The sequence below is a fragment of the Gymnoscopelus microlampas genome, assembly GCF_963454915.1.
Source record: "Gymnoscopelus microlampas genome assembly, chromosome: 12".
NCBI classification, from domain to species: domain Eukaryota; kingdom Metazoa; phylum Chordata; class Actinopteri; order Myctophiformes; family Myctophidae; genus Gymnoscopelus; species Gymnoscopelus microlampas.
Genome location: NC_139949.1, coordinates 37,177,874 through 37,193,050, shown reverse-complemented (window position 1 = coordinate 37,193,050; position 15,177 = coordinate 37,177,874). Strand labels below are relative to the sequence as shown.

Sequence of the window (15,177 nt, the reverse complement as noted above, 5' to 3'; positions counted from 1 at the left end):
GGATGTTGTTTTGCAGACTTCTGTGCCACGCTATGAAGGACCACATAGTGCGCGTTGCTAACGAGGCAGAGTTCATCCTCAACAGACAGAGAGCAGAGGATGTTCACAAACACGCTGAGTTTGAGGTACTGTACTGGCAACCCAACAACAAAACACTTCACAAGCATGAGGTCATCTATCTCACTCTGCTTTCTGTGTCTCTCGCTTCCTCTGTGTGTGTGTGTGTGTGTGTGTGTGTGTGTGTGTGTGTGTGTGTGTGTGTGTGTGTGTGTGTGTGTGTGTGTGTGTGTGTGTGTGTGTGTGTGTGTGTGTGTGTGTGTGTGTGGTGGGTGTGTGTTGGAAGAAGTACTCAGATATTTCACTTAAGTAAAAGGAGCAATAACACAGTATACAAAATATTACTCTATACTCTATTAAGTAAAAGGCCTGTGCTCAAAATGTCACTTGAGTAAAAGTACAAAAATGTTTGAAAATAGCAGATCTACTGGCTCACAACGCATCGCTTTGCGATGCGTTGTGAGCTTGTAGATCGGCTATTTTCAGTACTTGAGTAAATGTACTTAGTTACTTTACACCACTGGGGTGTGTGTGTGTGTGTGTGTGTGTGTGTGTGTGTGTCTGTCTGTCTGTCTGTCTGTCTGTCTGTCTGTCTGTCTGTCTGTCTGTCTGTCTGTCTGTCTGTCTGTCTGTCTGTCTGTCTGTCTGTCTGTCTGTCTGTCTGTCTGGTGTGTGTGTGTGTGTGTGTGTGTGTGTGTGTGTGTGTGTGTGTGTGTGTGTGTGTGTGTGTGTGTGTGTGTGTGTGTGTGTGTGTGTGTGTGTGTGTGTGTGTGTGTGTGTGTGTGTGTGTGTCTCCCTTTGTCTCTTTGTGTTTCTCTTTGTCTCCCTCTTTGTGTCTCCACAAAAGAAACAGCACACTTCAGATCAGTCAATATACCAGTCGATAACACTCAGTGGAAAGTAGTTTGTGCATCGTCTCTGTGGAGTGGGAATCCTCATATGTCCAAAACTGGTCCTTTTCAAGGATTCAAATTCAAAAGTAGCCAAAAGTAGCAGATCTACAAGCTCAAAACGAGATAGTTTCGAGCTTGTTGTAGATCTGCTACTTTTGATGCTTTCGTGTGCCGCTGTAGTATGATCAAGTAGGGCGTTAATTTACAAAAAAACACTTAGTTAGAATGTGGAGATAAGAGGTTTCTGCCCTGACGGCAACGATTATGTCCTCATGTGCTCTCTCTCTCTCTCTCACTCTCTCTCTCTCCAGTCTAACTGTGCTCAGTATGCGTCTGACCGGCGGGAGGAGGAGAAGATGTGTGACCACCTCATCAGCGCCGCCAAGCACAGAGACCACGTGACGGCCAACCAATTGAAACAGAAGATCCTCAACATCCTGACCAATAAGCACGGAGCGTGGGGAACGATGTCACAGAGGTAAGTGGTGCATTTATCCAAGGCACTTTACATAGATTGTGCATTACATTCACCCATTCACACACCGACGGCGGAGGAAACCATGCAAGGCACCAACCTAGTCACCGGGAACAATTGGGGGTTTCAACCTCTTGCTCAAGTACACTTCGACACTAACTCTGGGGGAGCCCGGGATCGAACTGGGAACCTTCCGGTTCCCGCTCGGCCGCTCTACCTCCTGAGCCACTGTCTGCCACCCCTAGAGGTGAGAGGGGGCGGGACATCTGTGTGACACAGAATAATAATGCCTACAATTTATATAGCGCTTTTCTAAGTACTCAAAGTCGCTTTGCAAAACAGAAACTAGTTAAAAGGTTCAAAACTAAGAACACAAAGAAAAAATATATAGAAATAAACGGTAGAAAAGGGGGATTAGAATTAGGTAGGGAATGCAAGTCTCAAAAGGTGGGTTTTGATTGTGGTTTTAAAACGTGGCGAGGGTGGGGGGGGCAGCTTTTATGTGAGCTGGGAGTGAGTTCCATAGGTGAGGGGGCGGCCATTGAGAAGGCCCTGTCACCCCAGGTTCGTTTCTTTAGTTTTGGGGATGTGACAGCATCTTTCTTTCAGTAAATGTCTGTTGCTTTGACCAATCAAGCAAGGAATCAAACAGTCTGTCTGTGTTAACTCTTAAACTGCCAGGGTTTTTCAACAATAGTACTCAAAAACTGCCAGCAGTTTACATGGTAAAACATAGGAAAATGTTATTTATTTCTCTGTTTATTTTTTAACATTGAAGTGAATGGAGCAGCAACTTTTTGGAAAATGTTATCTCCTGGTTCTTTTTGGCAGGCAGAGAGTTAATATAACTAACACCACTGCATGAAGCTCAAAACGCAATTCATCCTCTCCCCAAATGGGCTTTTTTTCTGTATTAGCTCAGCATGTGGGCGCTTTGGTGCGGGGAATCTGGGTTGGAACCTGGGTAAAGACATGAAAGTTGCGCATTGCAGCTTTTAAGTCAGAATCACGTCCTCGGACGTGGTTGTCTGTCTGATAAAAAAAAAACGTTCTTTTGAAGTTGATGTGGAAAATCACTGACTTTAGAAGTCTTGTCAATCAATCCTAGTCTGTCTGTGCTCCTCTGGGAGGTTTTATAATGCTTCTGTTTACATTCTGCTCCTGGTAGATAGTGAGTTCTCTGCAGGAGTTCGTGGTAGAAGTTCACACGCTGTTCTGCCACAAACACTGTCGCAAACAGTCCTGTGGGGAGACATTGAAAGGCACCAACCATAAACGGTTGGAACATAATGAGCTGTGTTGGATGCACATCATGACCAGCATCCCACAGCTCATATTGGCTTCCCAGACGATCCTGGAGAGCATCATTAGATAGACTTTACGGCATAGTTTGGCAATCTAAAGGGGCTCCGCTGTATCCACCAAGGTGTGAGATAGAGCGAGCCGTTAGCCCAATGCTGCAGGGCGACTCAACGACATTCGAGTTATGTACCTTTGAGACGTCAAATGTGGCCCAGTAGGTTCTTGTGGCCAGAAATACCTGGTGGGTTCCGACCGTTCCGAGGTCACTGGATTTGTGGGTGTTGATTTTGTCGACTAAAACTAAGACGATTTTTTTCCGGCGACTACCTTTTTTCACAGACGAAAACTAAATAAAAACTAAGCTATGATGACTAAAACTATGACTATCATACTATAATTCTAGTAACCTCTGTCTGTAGTGGTAGGTGAGTCAGTGAAGCTACCCGGTTCTCCTCAGTGGCTGGACCAATTGCTCTGATTTTGCACACAGCCATTGACCATTACCATCTCAACTCAACTGTGAAGCCCGTTTTTCAATTTCATCAAATCTCAGCTTCTTATTAGCGTTTATGTGTCAAACAATGTCGCCTCCCGGGTTGCCAGATCATGTGCGCATATCCCCCCCACGGATGCGTCGACCGGGTATGGTCTAGTATTGATAATTTCGTCAACAAATGAAAAACTAGACTAAAATGTTGAGGGACTAGTGGAGAAGAGATCCGGTAGAGCTAAAAGACAAGTAATTTTATGTTTGGTTGCGCTCAGGTGTTGCACTCTGAAAATAGCAGATCTACAACCAAGTGTAAAATCAGCCATTACGAAGCCATCAAGGCACCGCCACAAAACATTTTAGTCGACCAAATCAACTGTAGATTTAGTCGACTATAATCTTCTGATATTTAGTAGACTAAAACTAGACAGTAACAGTAAAACATTTCAGATGAATAAAACATGACTAAAACTATATGGAATTTGATTCAAAAGATTATGACTAAAACTAAATCAAAATGTTGTTGCTGTCAAAATCAACACTACTCCGACCGTCCCGAGGTGGCCAGATTTGTGGGTCCGACCGTTCGGAGGTCGCCCGACTTGCGCCCGGTGTTGCTTTGTATCTTCATGTTGCTGCCTTCCATTGAAAAATAAATGGTAGCCTGTAGCTTTGTAGCAGCCAGTGTGAACGCTGCATAAACGGTGTGATTGAAAAGCAAGCCTGCCATTATGCACAAAACAGATATGAAGGTCATAGGCAAGAAATAAAAATGATCCCATAGAGAGCCCGTATGAGCAGTCAGTCATGAAACACGCAACAAAAATCATTGCAGACTCTCAACATCACTTTGTTCTCTAATATGAACCTCTGCTCTCAGTTAGATTCTTGCTGTTAGAAGACTCCGGGTGCAAAAGTGCAAATCAAACCGCTTGAAGCTATTGTTAGTTCCAGCCTCCATCAAGCTTCTGAACTCAAATACTAAATCGTGAGCAACAGAGTGCAACAGAGCAATGTGCAATACTACTGCTTTAGCACTTAACCCTTTCAATCCGGGAACGCGTCTACAAATGCCTTCTGAATCCAGTGGCAGCCTTTGCTATGTTTCACCTATTTCAATTGAAACGGGCCCCCAACCTCAGGGGGCCCCCACAAAAACATTTTTTTTGACTCGCATCGCATCCCAGTCCGGGGCCCGCCTCCGGCTGGCCGACGTCCAAGAATTTCATGCAAGAAGTGGATGTACTGTAGATCTGATTAAATCAGACCTCTGCTATCAGTTAGATTCTTGCTGTTAGAAGACTCCGGGTACAAAAGTGCAAATCAAACTGCTTGAAGCTATTGTTAGTTCCAGCCTCCATCAAGTTTCTGAACTCTAATACTGAATCATATACTACTGCTTTAGCACTTTATACTTTTGCTCTTTAATTCTTACAGTTTCTTTTTATCTGTTGTGTTGTCAGTTTTACATGTAGAGTCTCTTTGAAGTTTAAGATGTTTTAATGTGAAATAGGCTAACTGTTTAGTATTACTTCAAACGCTTCTCATGTTTTTAATGATGTTTTTAATAGCGCTGATCCCAAGATCAATGTATAACAAAGTTTATCCTAACCTTACATTAGCACCGTACACTGCCCTTCACTTTGATCAGTTTTTTTCCTGTCTTTGCTCCCCCCCCCCCCTTTTCCCGTCTTTAGCCAATTACACGATTTCTGGCGTCTAGACTACTGGGAGGATGACCTCAGGAGGAGGCGGAGATTTGTGCGCAACGCCTTTGGCTCCACCCACGCCGACGTGTCACTCAAAGCCCTGGAGGACTATGGTCAGTTCATCTATATCCCATCATGCAACAGTGGCGCAGAACATAATTGTCAGTGGTGGAAAGTATGACTAAGTACACTTGCTCAAGTACTGTACTTAAGTACAATTTTGAGGTACTTTTACTTTAGTGGAGTATTTCCAATTTGCAATACTTTTACTTCTACTCCACTACATCTCAGAGGCAAATATTGTACTTTTACTCCACTACAATTATTTGAAAACTTTAGTTACTAGTTACTTTGCAGATATCCATTTTTACATTATAAAACATACATTTACCACTTGAGCCCTATTTTATACCGAGGCTATTTGAAAATAACTGATCTACAAGCTCACAACGCATCGCAACGCGTTGTGAGCTTGTAGATCTGCTATTTTTTCCGTGCACACCTTGTGCTCACACGTGCATGCTGCTCACACACCAACAGGTCCAGAGGAAGAGGAGGAGGGTCTTAAGTCAAAGAAGACATTCCGCAGCCAATCGGTGGTCAGTCAAAACCCAGAGGCGGAGCTAATGTTGGAGGGAGATGATGACGCAGTCAGCCTTCTGCAGGAGAAAGAGATTGACAACCTCGCCGGTGAGACACGCACGCGCGCGCTAGCACGCACGCACACACGCACACACGCACACACGCACACACACACACACACACACGCGCAGTAGGTCAAAACCTTGCACAGTCTGTACGTGTGTGTGTATGTGTGTGTGTGTGTGTGTGTGTGTGTGTGTGTGTGTGTGTGTGTGTGTGTGTGTGTGTGTGTGTGTGTGTGTGTGTGTGTGTGTGTGTGTGTGTGTGTGTGTGTGTGTGTGTGTGTGTGTGTGCACGCACGTGTGTGTGTTTTTTTTTTGTTTTTTTTGTAAAATGCCAGACACGCATATGCGGTGCCACACACACAGTTAACTGTCTATCACTCTCATTTCTAGTACGTTTCTGTCCACGACTTTATACTTCCAACACAGGCAAGTTGCTCATTTTGGACATTTTTACAAATGTCAAAAACGATGTTTGAGAATCATTAAAATGCTAAAAATGCTCTTCACTGATTCTGATACTATCCTAATGCAGTCCTGATTTCCCTGAATCACATTTACCTATCAGAAAACAAATCCAAGATAACTTCTCATGTACTAATCTAGTGGTTCTGTACCAACACACTCTCACACCCAGGTCCCCAGTTCAAATATGATCATTTTGGGGGGTCCCCAGTTCAAATATGATTATTTTGGGGGGGTCGCGGCCTGACAAGTGTGAGAACCACTGCAGTTAGATAACACACTGAAGCAGCTCAGCACGATAAGCCTCTTTATTATAGGGAGTCGTGACTCTTGAGGAAATGTCAGTGTTTGTTTGTACACTCAGCACCTTAACCCATTCAATATGGGAACGCAACTCTGTCATTTTAGATTTCATTGGCTATTCAAAAATAGCAGATATACAAGCGCGGCACCGAGTGCCTTGTAGATCTGCTATTTTTTTTTAAATCTTGAAATAAGATTTGAGTTACAAATATTCTTTTTAAAAAGTATACTTAAAGATTTGCACACATTTTCACGATTTTTCAAAAAATATCAGATATACAAGCTCCTGAGCTTGTATATCTGATATTTTTTAATAGCCAAAGAAATCTAAAATAACACAGTTAATTCCCGGATTGAATGGGTTAATAAAGAGGCTTATGGTCCGAGCTGTTCCGGAGTGTTCTCTTCATCAGGGTTCATCTCAAGGTTTGCGTACCGAAACGTTCCACAACAACAGCAACAGCATTGCGGTACGCAGTCCTTCATCAGGTTTTCTCAGGATAACCTGATGATGGTCTGTGAACCAAAACGATGTTCCCAATGAATTTATTTCTGTGCAAGTTAACAGTAGAGTTAACAGTAGAGCAAGTTAGAGTATTGTTTTTCTGTGCTACACAGCAAAATACTGTAGTGTTTTTACTGTGTATGTGCCTGAATTATTATAGTTTTGAAATATTAATGAGTTTCATTAGTTTTTCAGTTAGGTGTTTGATTTCAGTTTAGTTTCAGTTAGGTTGTTTTTTTCTCATTGAAAAGCATTGGCAGAATCCGCCGCCTTGCCAGAATCAAAGTTCGGTGTGACCACACCCTTATACACTTTTTTTCCTCCAGAATGGACTAGTTGTAGATTAGCTTTTATTATGTTTAGTCTTAGTTTTTCTTTTTTGGATATCATGAGGATTTCCTTGAATTATAGAATTTGAAAGAAACAAAAGTAGGATGAAAGCATGCAGGACATCATATGATCGTGGGGAAAAAAAAAAAAACGAAGATTATTTTTCATGCAATTCTATATTGTTTTAGTTTGTTTTAGTTTTACATTGTTCATTTTAGTTTAGTTACTATAATAATCCTGGTACCTAGTCAACACAACAAATACATATTCTACCTCACTGACAGGAATTAAGTGCCTTACCTGTATCGCTGTAGTTTTTGTATGATTCTTGTCTTTTGTTGTAATAAGTAGATGTCGGCACCTAATGTAAAGGTGCGATTCATTGGAAAAGATCTAAATCGAAAACGTAATCAATAACATAATCTCTAAGAAAATAATGGGTACTTACAGTATCTGTATCAGACAAATGGCAGTATGATTGTCCATAGATTGTGCAGCCATAACCACTTAAACCCTCTGTTCTTAACCCATTCAAACTTGGAACGCATCTGTGTAACCACTTAAACCATTATTTTATACCTGGCTATTAAAAAATAGCAAATCTACAAGCTCATAGCGCGGCACTATGTGCCGCGCTATGAGCTTGTAGATCTGCTATTTTTGAAAATGTTTGAATAATGTAGCACATCTTTGAATAATACTGTATATATTTTTTCAAGCAAACATTTTTAACTCAAATCTTTGCTTCTGGGGGGTCCCTGGAACCAAATATTTTGAGATGGGGGTCCGCGGCCAAATACATAAAATTTTGGGTGGTCCTTGACATGAAAAAGTTTGAGAACCACTGATTATAGCAACATAAGTTTAAAAAAAAACTGTTAGGATTTAGAAGACGTTTGTAGAACCCCCAGAAGCAAAGATTTGAGTTACAAATGTTCGCTTTAAAAATATATATATTCAAAGATTTGCCAAAATGTTCATGATGTTGAGCTTGTAGATCTGCTATTTTTGAATAACCAAAGAAGTCTTAAAATGACACACAGATGCGTTCCCGGTCTTAAAGGGTTAATAGAAACTGACCTGATTTACATTGGACCTCTTGTTTCCGTCTACTCTATGCCAAATCTCTGATCATGATTGTGATTGGCTGTCCTGTCCTGTCCTCCAATCAGGCCCGGTTGTGCTGAGCACTCCGGCCCAGCTGGTAGCTCCTGTAGTGGTGGCCAGAGGAACCCTGTCCATCACCACCACTGAGATCTACTTTGAGGTGGACGAAGAGGACCCTGCGTTCAAGAAGATCAACGCCAAGGTAAGACAGAGAGAGCGCTTTTGATCTGATCTACAAGCTCACAACGTGTCGCGATGCGACGCGTTGTGAGCTTGTAGATCGGCTATTTTCAAATAGCCTAGGTATAAAATAGGGCTAGAGTGGTTAATGTAAGTTTTATAATGTAATAATTTATATCTGCTAGTAACTAAAGTTTTCAAATAATTGTAGTGGAGTAAAAGCTCAATATTTGCCTCTGAGATGTAGTGGAGTAGAAGTAAAAGTATTGCAAATTGGAAATACTCTAGTAAACTCATTTGGATATAGCAAATCTACAAGCTCACAATGCGTCGCATCGCGACGCATTGTGAGCTTGTAGATCGGCTGTTTTCAAATGGCCGAAATGTATATAGGGCTGAAGTGGTTAATGTATGTTTTGTAATAATAATCAAAATCTACAAAGTAACTAGTAACTAAAGTTGTCTAATAATTGTAGTGGAGTAAAAGTACAATATTTGCCTCTGAGATGTAGTGGAGTAGAAGTACAGAACATTGGAAATACTCCTGTAAAGTAAAAGAAGTGAACCTCAAAATTGTATTTCAGTACAGTGCTTGAGTAAATGTACCAACCAGTAGGGGTCAGCAACGAGGAGGGATCATATACAGTTCAGTTCTGGGGGTTTGGGGGAACTGTTGAATTGTCCATTGGCGTTGAGTTGACGTTGACTACTCATGATGTGTTTGAACAGGTTCTGGCGTACTCGGAGGGTCTCCACGGAAAATGGATGTTCAGTGAGATCAGAGCGGTGTTCTCCAGACGCTACCTCCTGCAGAACACCGGGTTGGAAGTCTTCATGGCCAACCGGAGTAAGACTGCAGTAGTATATATACACTAGGGTGTTTCAGCATGTGCACAAAAATATGACTTTGTGTCTCTTTCACCTGAGTGGGACTCCATATTCCATATCGTTGCTGTTGGGCAGAAAACTCTTATCTCCATATTCTAAGCTTTTGTGTTTTTTTAGGCGAGGTTCTCCAGGGCTTCTAACTTTTCCTCTACAGTACAGTATCTGTTTGGGTTCTTTTTTTTGTGTGCAAATGAATACAATTGGAGCCGCACACGGGTCCCTGTTGCTTTCCTCTCCGTTGACTTCCAGTTTAAAAAAGTTTTTAAAAAGCTAAATATTAAAGTTATAAAATATTTAGCAAAAGTTGCCAGTGACCTTTCCCCGGATCATAACAAAACGCTATGAGAAGTTTCAGACCCACTTCAACCTGGGATGTTGGTATGAGTCATAGGCAGACACGCAAACACACAGATAACTTTAACTTTATTGTCTCCGCCAGGCCGAAAGGCATGGGTGTTTTGCACCCTGTCCGTCCGTCCGTGTGTCCGTCCGTCCGGGTGTCTGTCCAAACATCACGCAAATCGGTACACATTATCTCTATAGTCAAATAATCAAGATGGATCCGTCCGGGTTTTTTATATTCCATCCTGAATTGGCGAATTCCAATCATTGCCGTCCCACAATAACCTACCTGTGCTCCGAGGAGCACTTTTTCTAGTTATATAGCCCAGATGTATTACTGTGCATAACGGCGTAACACAAAAGTTCGGACATTTCCATCATCTCAGTAAGTACCATTAAAAAAAAACAAAGACAGAAAGAGAAATCTATAAGGATATTGCTGGTGTTTTTTTCGTTTTCACATTCATTTGATCCATCGATGTAATCCATCATAAGAACATATGAAACAATACTTCATAACGGCGGGGGGGTGGGGGGGGGGGGGTGGAGTTTGTGTGAGGTATTAAAAAAAGGGTTTTCAGTTCAGCGGAAAGTGGTGTGTCCTTATTTTCTCTCTCTCTCTCTCTCTCTCTCTCGCTCTCTCTCTCTCTCTCTAGCGTCTGTGATGTTTAACTTCCCCGACCAGGCCACAGTAAAGAGGGTGGTGTACAGTCTGCCCCGGGTCGGAGTGGGAACCAGCTACGGTCTGCCCCAGGCCAGGTAACGGGGCTCACTACTTCAACTTCATGGTCACAAAGAATGGCTGACCTTTTAAAGTACAATTGAGCTCAGTACAACACCTCTGAACAAGGGATGGGACCATATGAAAAGTACAAGTCACGATTATTGTAGCAAAACTTATTGCGATTAGCGATTATCAACGATTATCGTCCCATCCCTACTTTGAACACCTCAGTATACTGTATATAGTAGCATCCTCTGCCCCCCCCCCTTTTCTGTAAATATACCTTTTGCTGCTGTTGAGCTTATACCAATATTGTATGTATTATATGTATGTATTATATATCTTACTGATGAATATGAGTACAATGGACCTCTGGGGCTTTTTGTGTTATCCTTTTAGCATAGCCTTTAACTGTACTAATCTGTACCGTTAACAATTGCGTTAATAAATGACTTGATCACTTAATCAACCAATCCCAGGCGGATCTCCCTGGCGACGCCTCGTCAGCTGTTCAAGTCGTCCAACATGACCCAGCGTTGGCAGAGGAGAGAGATCTCCAACTTCGAGTACCTCATGTTTCTCAACACCATCGCAGGTGAGGTTTTGGGCAGGATTTCACCCTTTTGTCGACAAAAGTGCTCTCAAGACTACTATCTGGAGCCGTCATTCAATGCTATTTTAATTATGCTTACATATTACATTACATTACAGTCATTTAGCAGACGCTAGGATTTAGAATCCGTATTTAGAATGGGCCTCAGGTCTAAATGGGTCAATCAACTGACAGTAGAGCGTGCTCAGCTCGGGACTTCTGTCCCACAGTATTTGGATTCCTTGGTATCCAAGCCAGATGATTGTAAAGACTGTCCTTGTTGTTGTATGTCTCTATAGGGTGAACTGTAAAAAAGATAAACATTCACGTACTGACTATGTACTGTACATGAAATATTATTTTTATTAGGATTTTTAGAATTACAAACGATCAACTTTCATGGGGTAAAAAAAACAAGAAATGCAAATGTTATAATGTTTTTTACATTAAAAACTAAATGTAATATCTAGGCGCTGCTTCTACGTTCCTGATGTCAGCAGTCTGAACAAACGAGATAAGCCGATGGGAACGCGCTCAAACGTGTTCTGCTCGTGTTTGCTTTCAGGAACACAGTGTGCATTTTTAAATCTGAGAGTCTGTTATCGCAGAATGACGGAAGCGAGCGGCCATGGCGCGACACCAAGTGTCAGCTGGTATTTGCACATAGTCGAAAACTTGTATCTCTCTGAACGAATGAATAAACATAGATAGGCCAGACAGACACACTCAAATATGAAATACAGAATCAGTCACTTAAAACGCTGGTTCTCAAAGTGGGGTCCGGGGACCCCCAGGGGTCCTTGGGCGGGTTCCAGGGGGTCCCCAGCAAAGATTTGTTACCGTGGCTATTTCAAAATAGCAGATATACAGTACAAGCTCACAGCATGTCACTTAGTGCCGCACTACGAGCTTACAAGTACAGTACATCTGCTATTTTTGAACTTTTTTGTTTTTTAAATCTCTAAATTTTGACTAATTTAGAATCTTTTTTTTAACACAAATCTTCTATTCTGGGGGTCCCTGGCACCTATTGTTTTTAGATGTGGGTCCGCGGCCAAATGCATGTCATTTTGGGGATCCTTGGCACGAAAAGCTTTGAGAACTACTGATTTAAAAGTAATGGAATATGCAATGGAAAATAAAGTAATTATTTAAATTCCAACTCTCTCTCCCTCCCTTGCTCCCTCTCACCCCCCCCCCCCCCCCCCTCTCTCTCTCTCTCTCTCTCTCTCTCTCCATCCAGGGAGGACTTATAATGATTTGAATCAGTACCCCGTCTTCCCGTGGGTTCTCACCAACTATGACTCTGAGGAGCTAGACCTTACTCTGCCTGGCAACTTCAGAGACCTGTCCAAGGTTAGAACACACACACACACACACACACACACACACACACACACACACACACCTTGGCTTTATCCCTTACTCGTCATCTCTTTTTTGAAATGTGTAATTTTTTATATTTCTTATATCCAGTATTATCTTGTGATATACTGTTATTAAAAAAGGTAAGCCTTGCCGAGCCATGTGGCCCATAGGGGCAAGAGCCTATCTCCTGTGTCTGTAGCGTGAGGCAGCTTGATGCACAAGTACACCCCACGCCTGGACATGAGTACACTAGTATGTCACACAGGGACTTACCCCCAATCCAAGCCTTGATGCTGAGTGCCAAACAGGGAGGCATTGGGTCCCATATAGTCTCTCTCTCTTTGCGGTGTCGAAGTGTCCTTGAGCAAGACGCTGAACCCCCTAATTGCTCCCGATGAGCAGGTTGGTGCCTTGCAGGGTTTTCCTCCGCCATCGGTGTATGAATGTGTGTGTGTGTGAATGGGTGAATGTAATGCACAATCTATGTAAAGCGCTTTGGATAAAAGCGCTATATAAATGCACCATTTACAATTTAGTATATTGGTATAGTTAGTGCAATCTGCAGATCATGCCCCACACCAACGATTTTCGGCTTTAGTGACTTATCACCCAGAGATATATCCACCATCTATGGTTGAATCTAACCCGTTGTGATGGACAGGTACTTTACCCCCCTGAGCCAACCAAGCCCCTGGGCTGTCATGCCCTTGATTGCCTGGTCTGGTCATCGCCAATTAATTGAATTTGGTGCGGCAGGCGGGCAGCACCCCACATGGGAACGCAGAAGGGGGTAGACATGGTTTTGCCTAATGTCTAATTTCTGCTGGGAAGCTTATCCAAAGTGACTGGAACGACCTGCCCGAGGATATTACGCTAGCAAAGATCACTTTAATCTTCCTTAATCATTTCTCAAATCCCATTTCTACACAGACTACCATTTCATTAATTGACGCTCTATGTCCCTTTATTCATCGCAGCTCATGACTTTCTTTCAAATATTGTGAATTGTATCTTTTTTTTGCCTTTTTTCTGTTCACACACTTTGTATTGAAAGGTGCAAGTCAAATAATAAATGATTCAGATTTTTTTTTATTGTTTCTAACAGTGCATATAAGGACCAATGGCTTACAAAGGCTTAAAGGGATAGTTCACCCAGAAAATGACTTTTTTTCTATCGATTAGTCATCCCATGGAGACTTGAATTCTTGGATATTTTTTAGTTTTTGTCACATTCCTAAGCCAATAATTTGATGACCAGCGGACCGGTAGGCAGTGGTTCCGGTAGTAGACACAAAGGAGACTCTTTGTGTCTCCTACCGGAACTGCTGCCGGTCATCAAATTATTTTTTTTAGGGTTTTATTGGCTTAAAACCAAAAGATATCCATGAATTCAAGTCTCTTTTTTTTGGGTGAACTATGCCTTTAAGCTTAATTTATACTCTTTGTAGCTTGCCAAAAAGAACATCTCTACAAGCTAACTACGTGTCACAGTGCTTTGACAATGCTTGTTGGTGTGAAACACAGCTCATTACTGTGAAACCGGCTCTGTTGACATTATTACCTGGATTAACTCTAAAAAGAAGAAACCATATAATGGACCTCCTTTTCTGGTTATCTTCTGTAGACCTAACATACTGTTTGTCGCTGTCTCGTCTTCCAGCCAATCGGAGCTCTGAATCCCAAGCGGGCGGCATTCTACGCGGAGCGCTACGAGACGTGGGACGAAGACGGCACGCCCCCTCACCACTACACAACTTTATACTCCACCGCACACACAACGCTGACCTGGATGCTGAGAATAGTAAGTAGGCACACACACACACACACACACACACACACACACACACACACACACACACACACACACACACACACACACACACATTTAACATCTTTATTTGCGTTCACAATTAAAATCAAACAATAGTAGATGCACAAACTTGGGAAACTCAAGGTCACCACTATACTGTATGTGGCGACTGCCAACAGCATTTTTTGGGCCTTTTTTGGGCCTTTATTGATTTCGGCAGATGATGAAATATATGAACTTATGTCCTTAACTGATAGAGACACACACACACACACACGCACACACACACACACACTCACACACACACACACACACACACACACACACACACACACACACACACACACACACACACACACACACACACACACACACACACACACACACACACACACACACTTACTGTACCTCTCTCTCTCTCTCTCTCTCTCTCTCTCTCTCTCTCTCTCTCTCTCTCACTCACTCACTCACTCACTCACTCACTCACTCACTCACTCAACATATAATTGAATTTCTTCTTGTATTTTTAGGAGCCGTTCACCACATTTTTCCTCAACGCCAATGAGAACAAGTTTGACCACCCAGACCGCTCGTTCTCTGGTATCGGCCGTTCATGGAGGAACTGTCAGAGAGACACGGCTGATGTGAAGGTATATCCGTCTGGTTCAGGAATGTTTGGTAGTGTCAAGTGTACAAGCCTGTAGTTCGGCTATTTTGGCTATCTTTGTGTGACAATATATATATATATAGGGCTGGTTAGTGGTTAATCAGACTGTAAGGATGATTAACAAACGTTGTTCTACATTGATGTGTAATAAAAGGAATAGCACAAATAATGCTTTAACAACGTTTATTCAGGTCAAATCATGCATGTTTGTTGCTGCTCTTCAATGTGAGCTAATGAGTTCAACAGATTTGGTTTTGGTCTGCTATTTTTTTTAAATCATGGACAATTGTGCAAATCTTTGAATATACTTTAAAGAAAACATGTTT

At 42.2% G+C, this 15,177-nt stretch overlaps 1 protein-coding gene across 1 annotated transcript in view; it reads left to right on the top strand.

The window, feature by feature from the left end:
* The window catches only part of LOC311057057 (neurobeachin-like), a gene marked incomplete at both ends in the record, with an annotated part of 230,399 nt that overhangs the window by 205,682 nt on the left and 9,540 nt on the right, over window positions 1-15,177 (top strand). Inside the window, 12 exon segments of the mRNA XM_084073945.1 lie at window positions 17-125; window positions 1,262-1,428; window positions 4,915-5,039; window positions 5,467-5,616; window positions 5,964-5,999; window positions 8,346-8,482; window positions 9,190-9,307; window positions 10,347-10,449; window positions 10,894-11,009; window positions 12,250-12,362; window positions 14,035-14,175; window positions 14,715-14,834. Of these exon segments, the coding sequence (XP_083930071.1) occupies window positions 17-125; window positions 1,262-1,428; window positions 4,915-5,039; window positions 5,467-5,616; window positions 5,964-5,999; window positions 8,346-8,482; window positions 9,190-9,307; window positions 10,347-10,449; window positions 10,894-11,009; window positions 12,250-12,362; window positions 14,035-14,175; window positions 14,715-14,834 (1,435 nt within the window).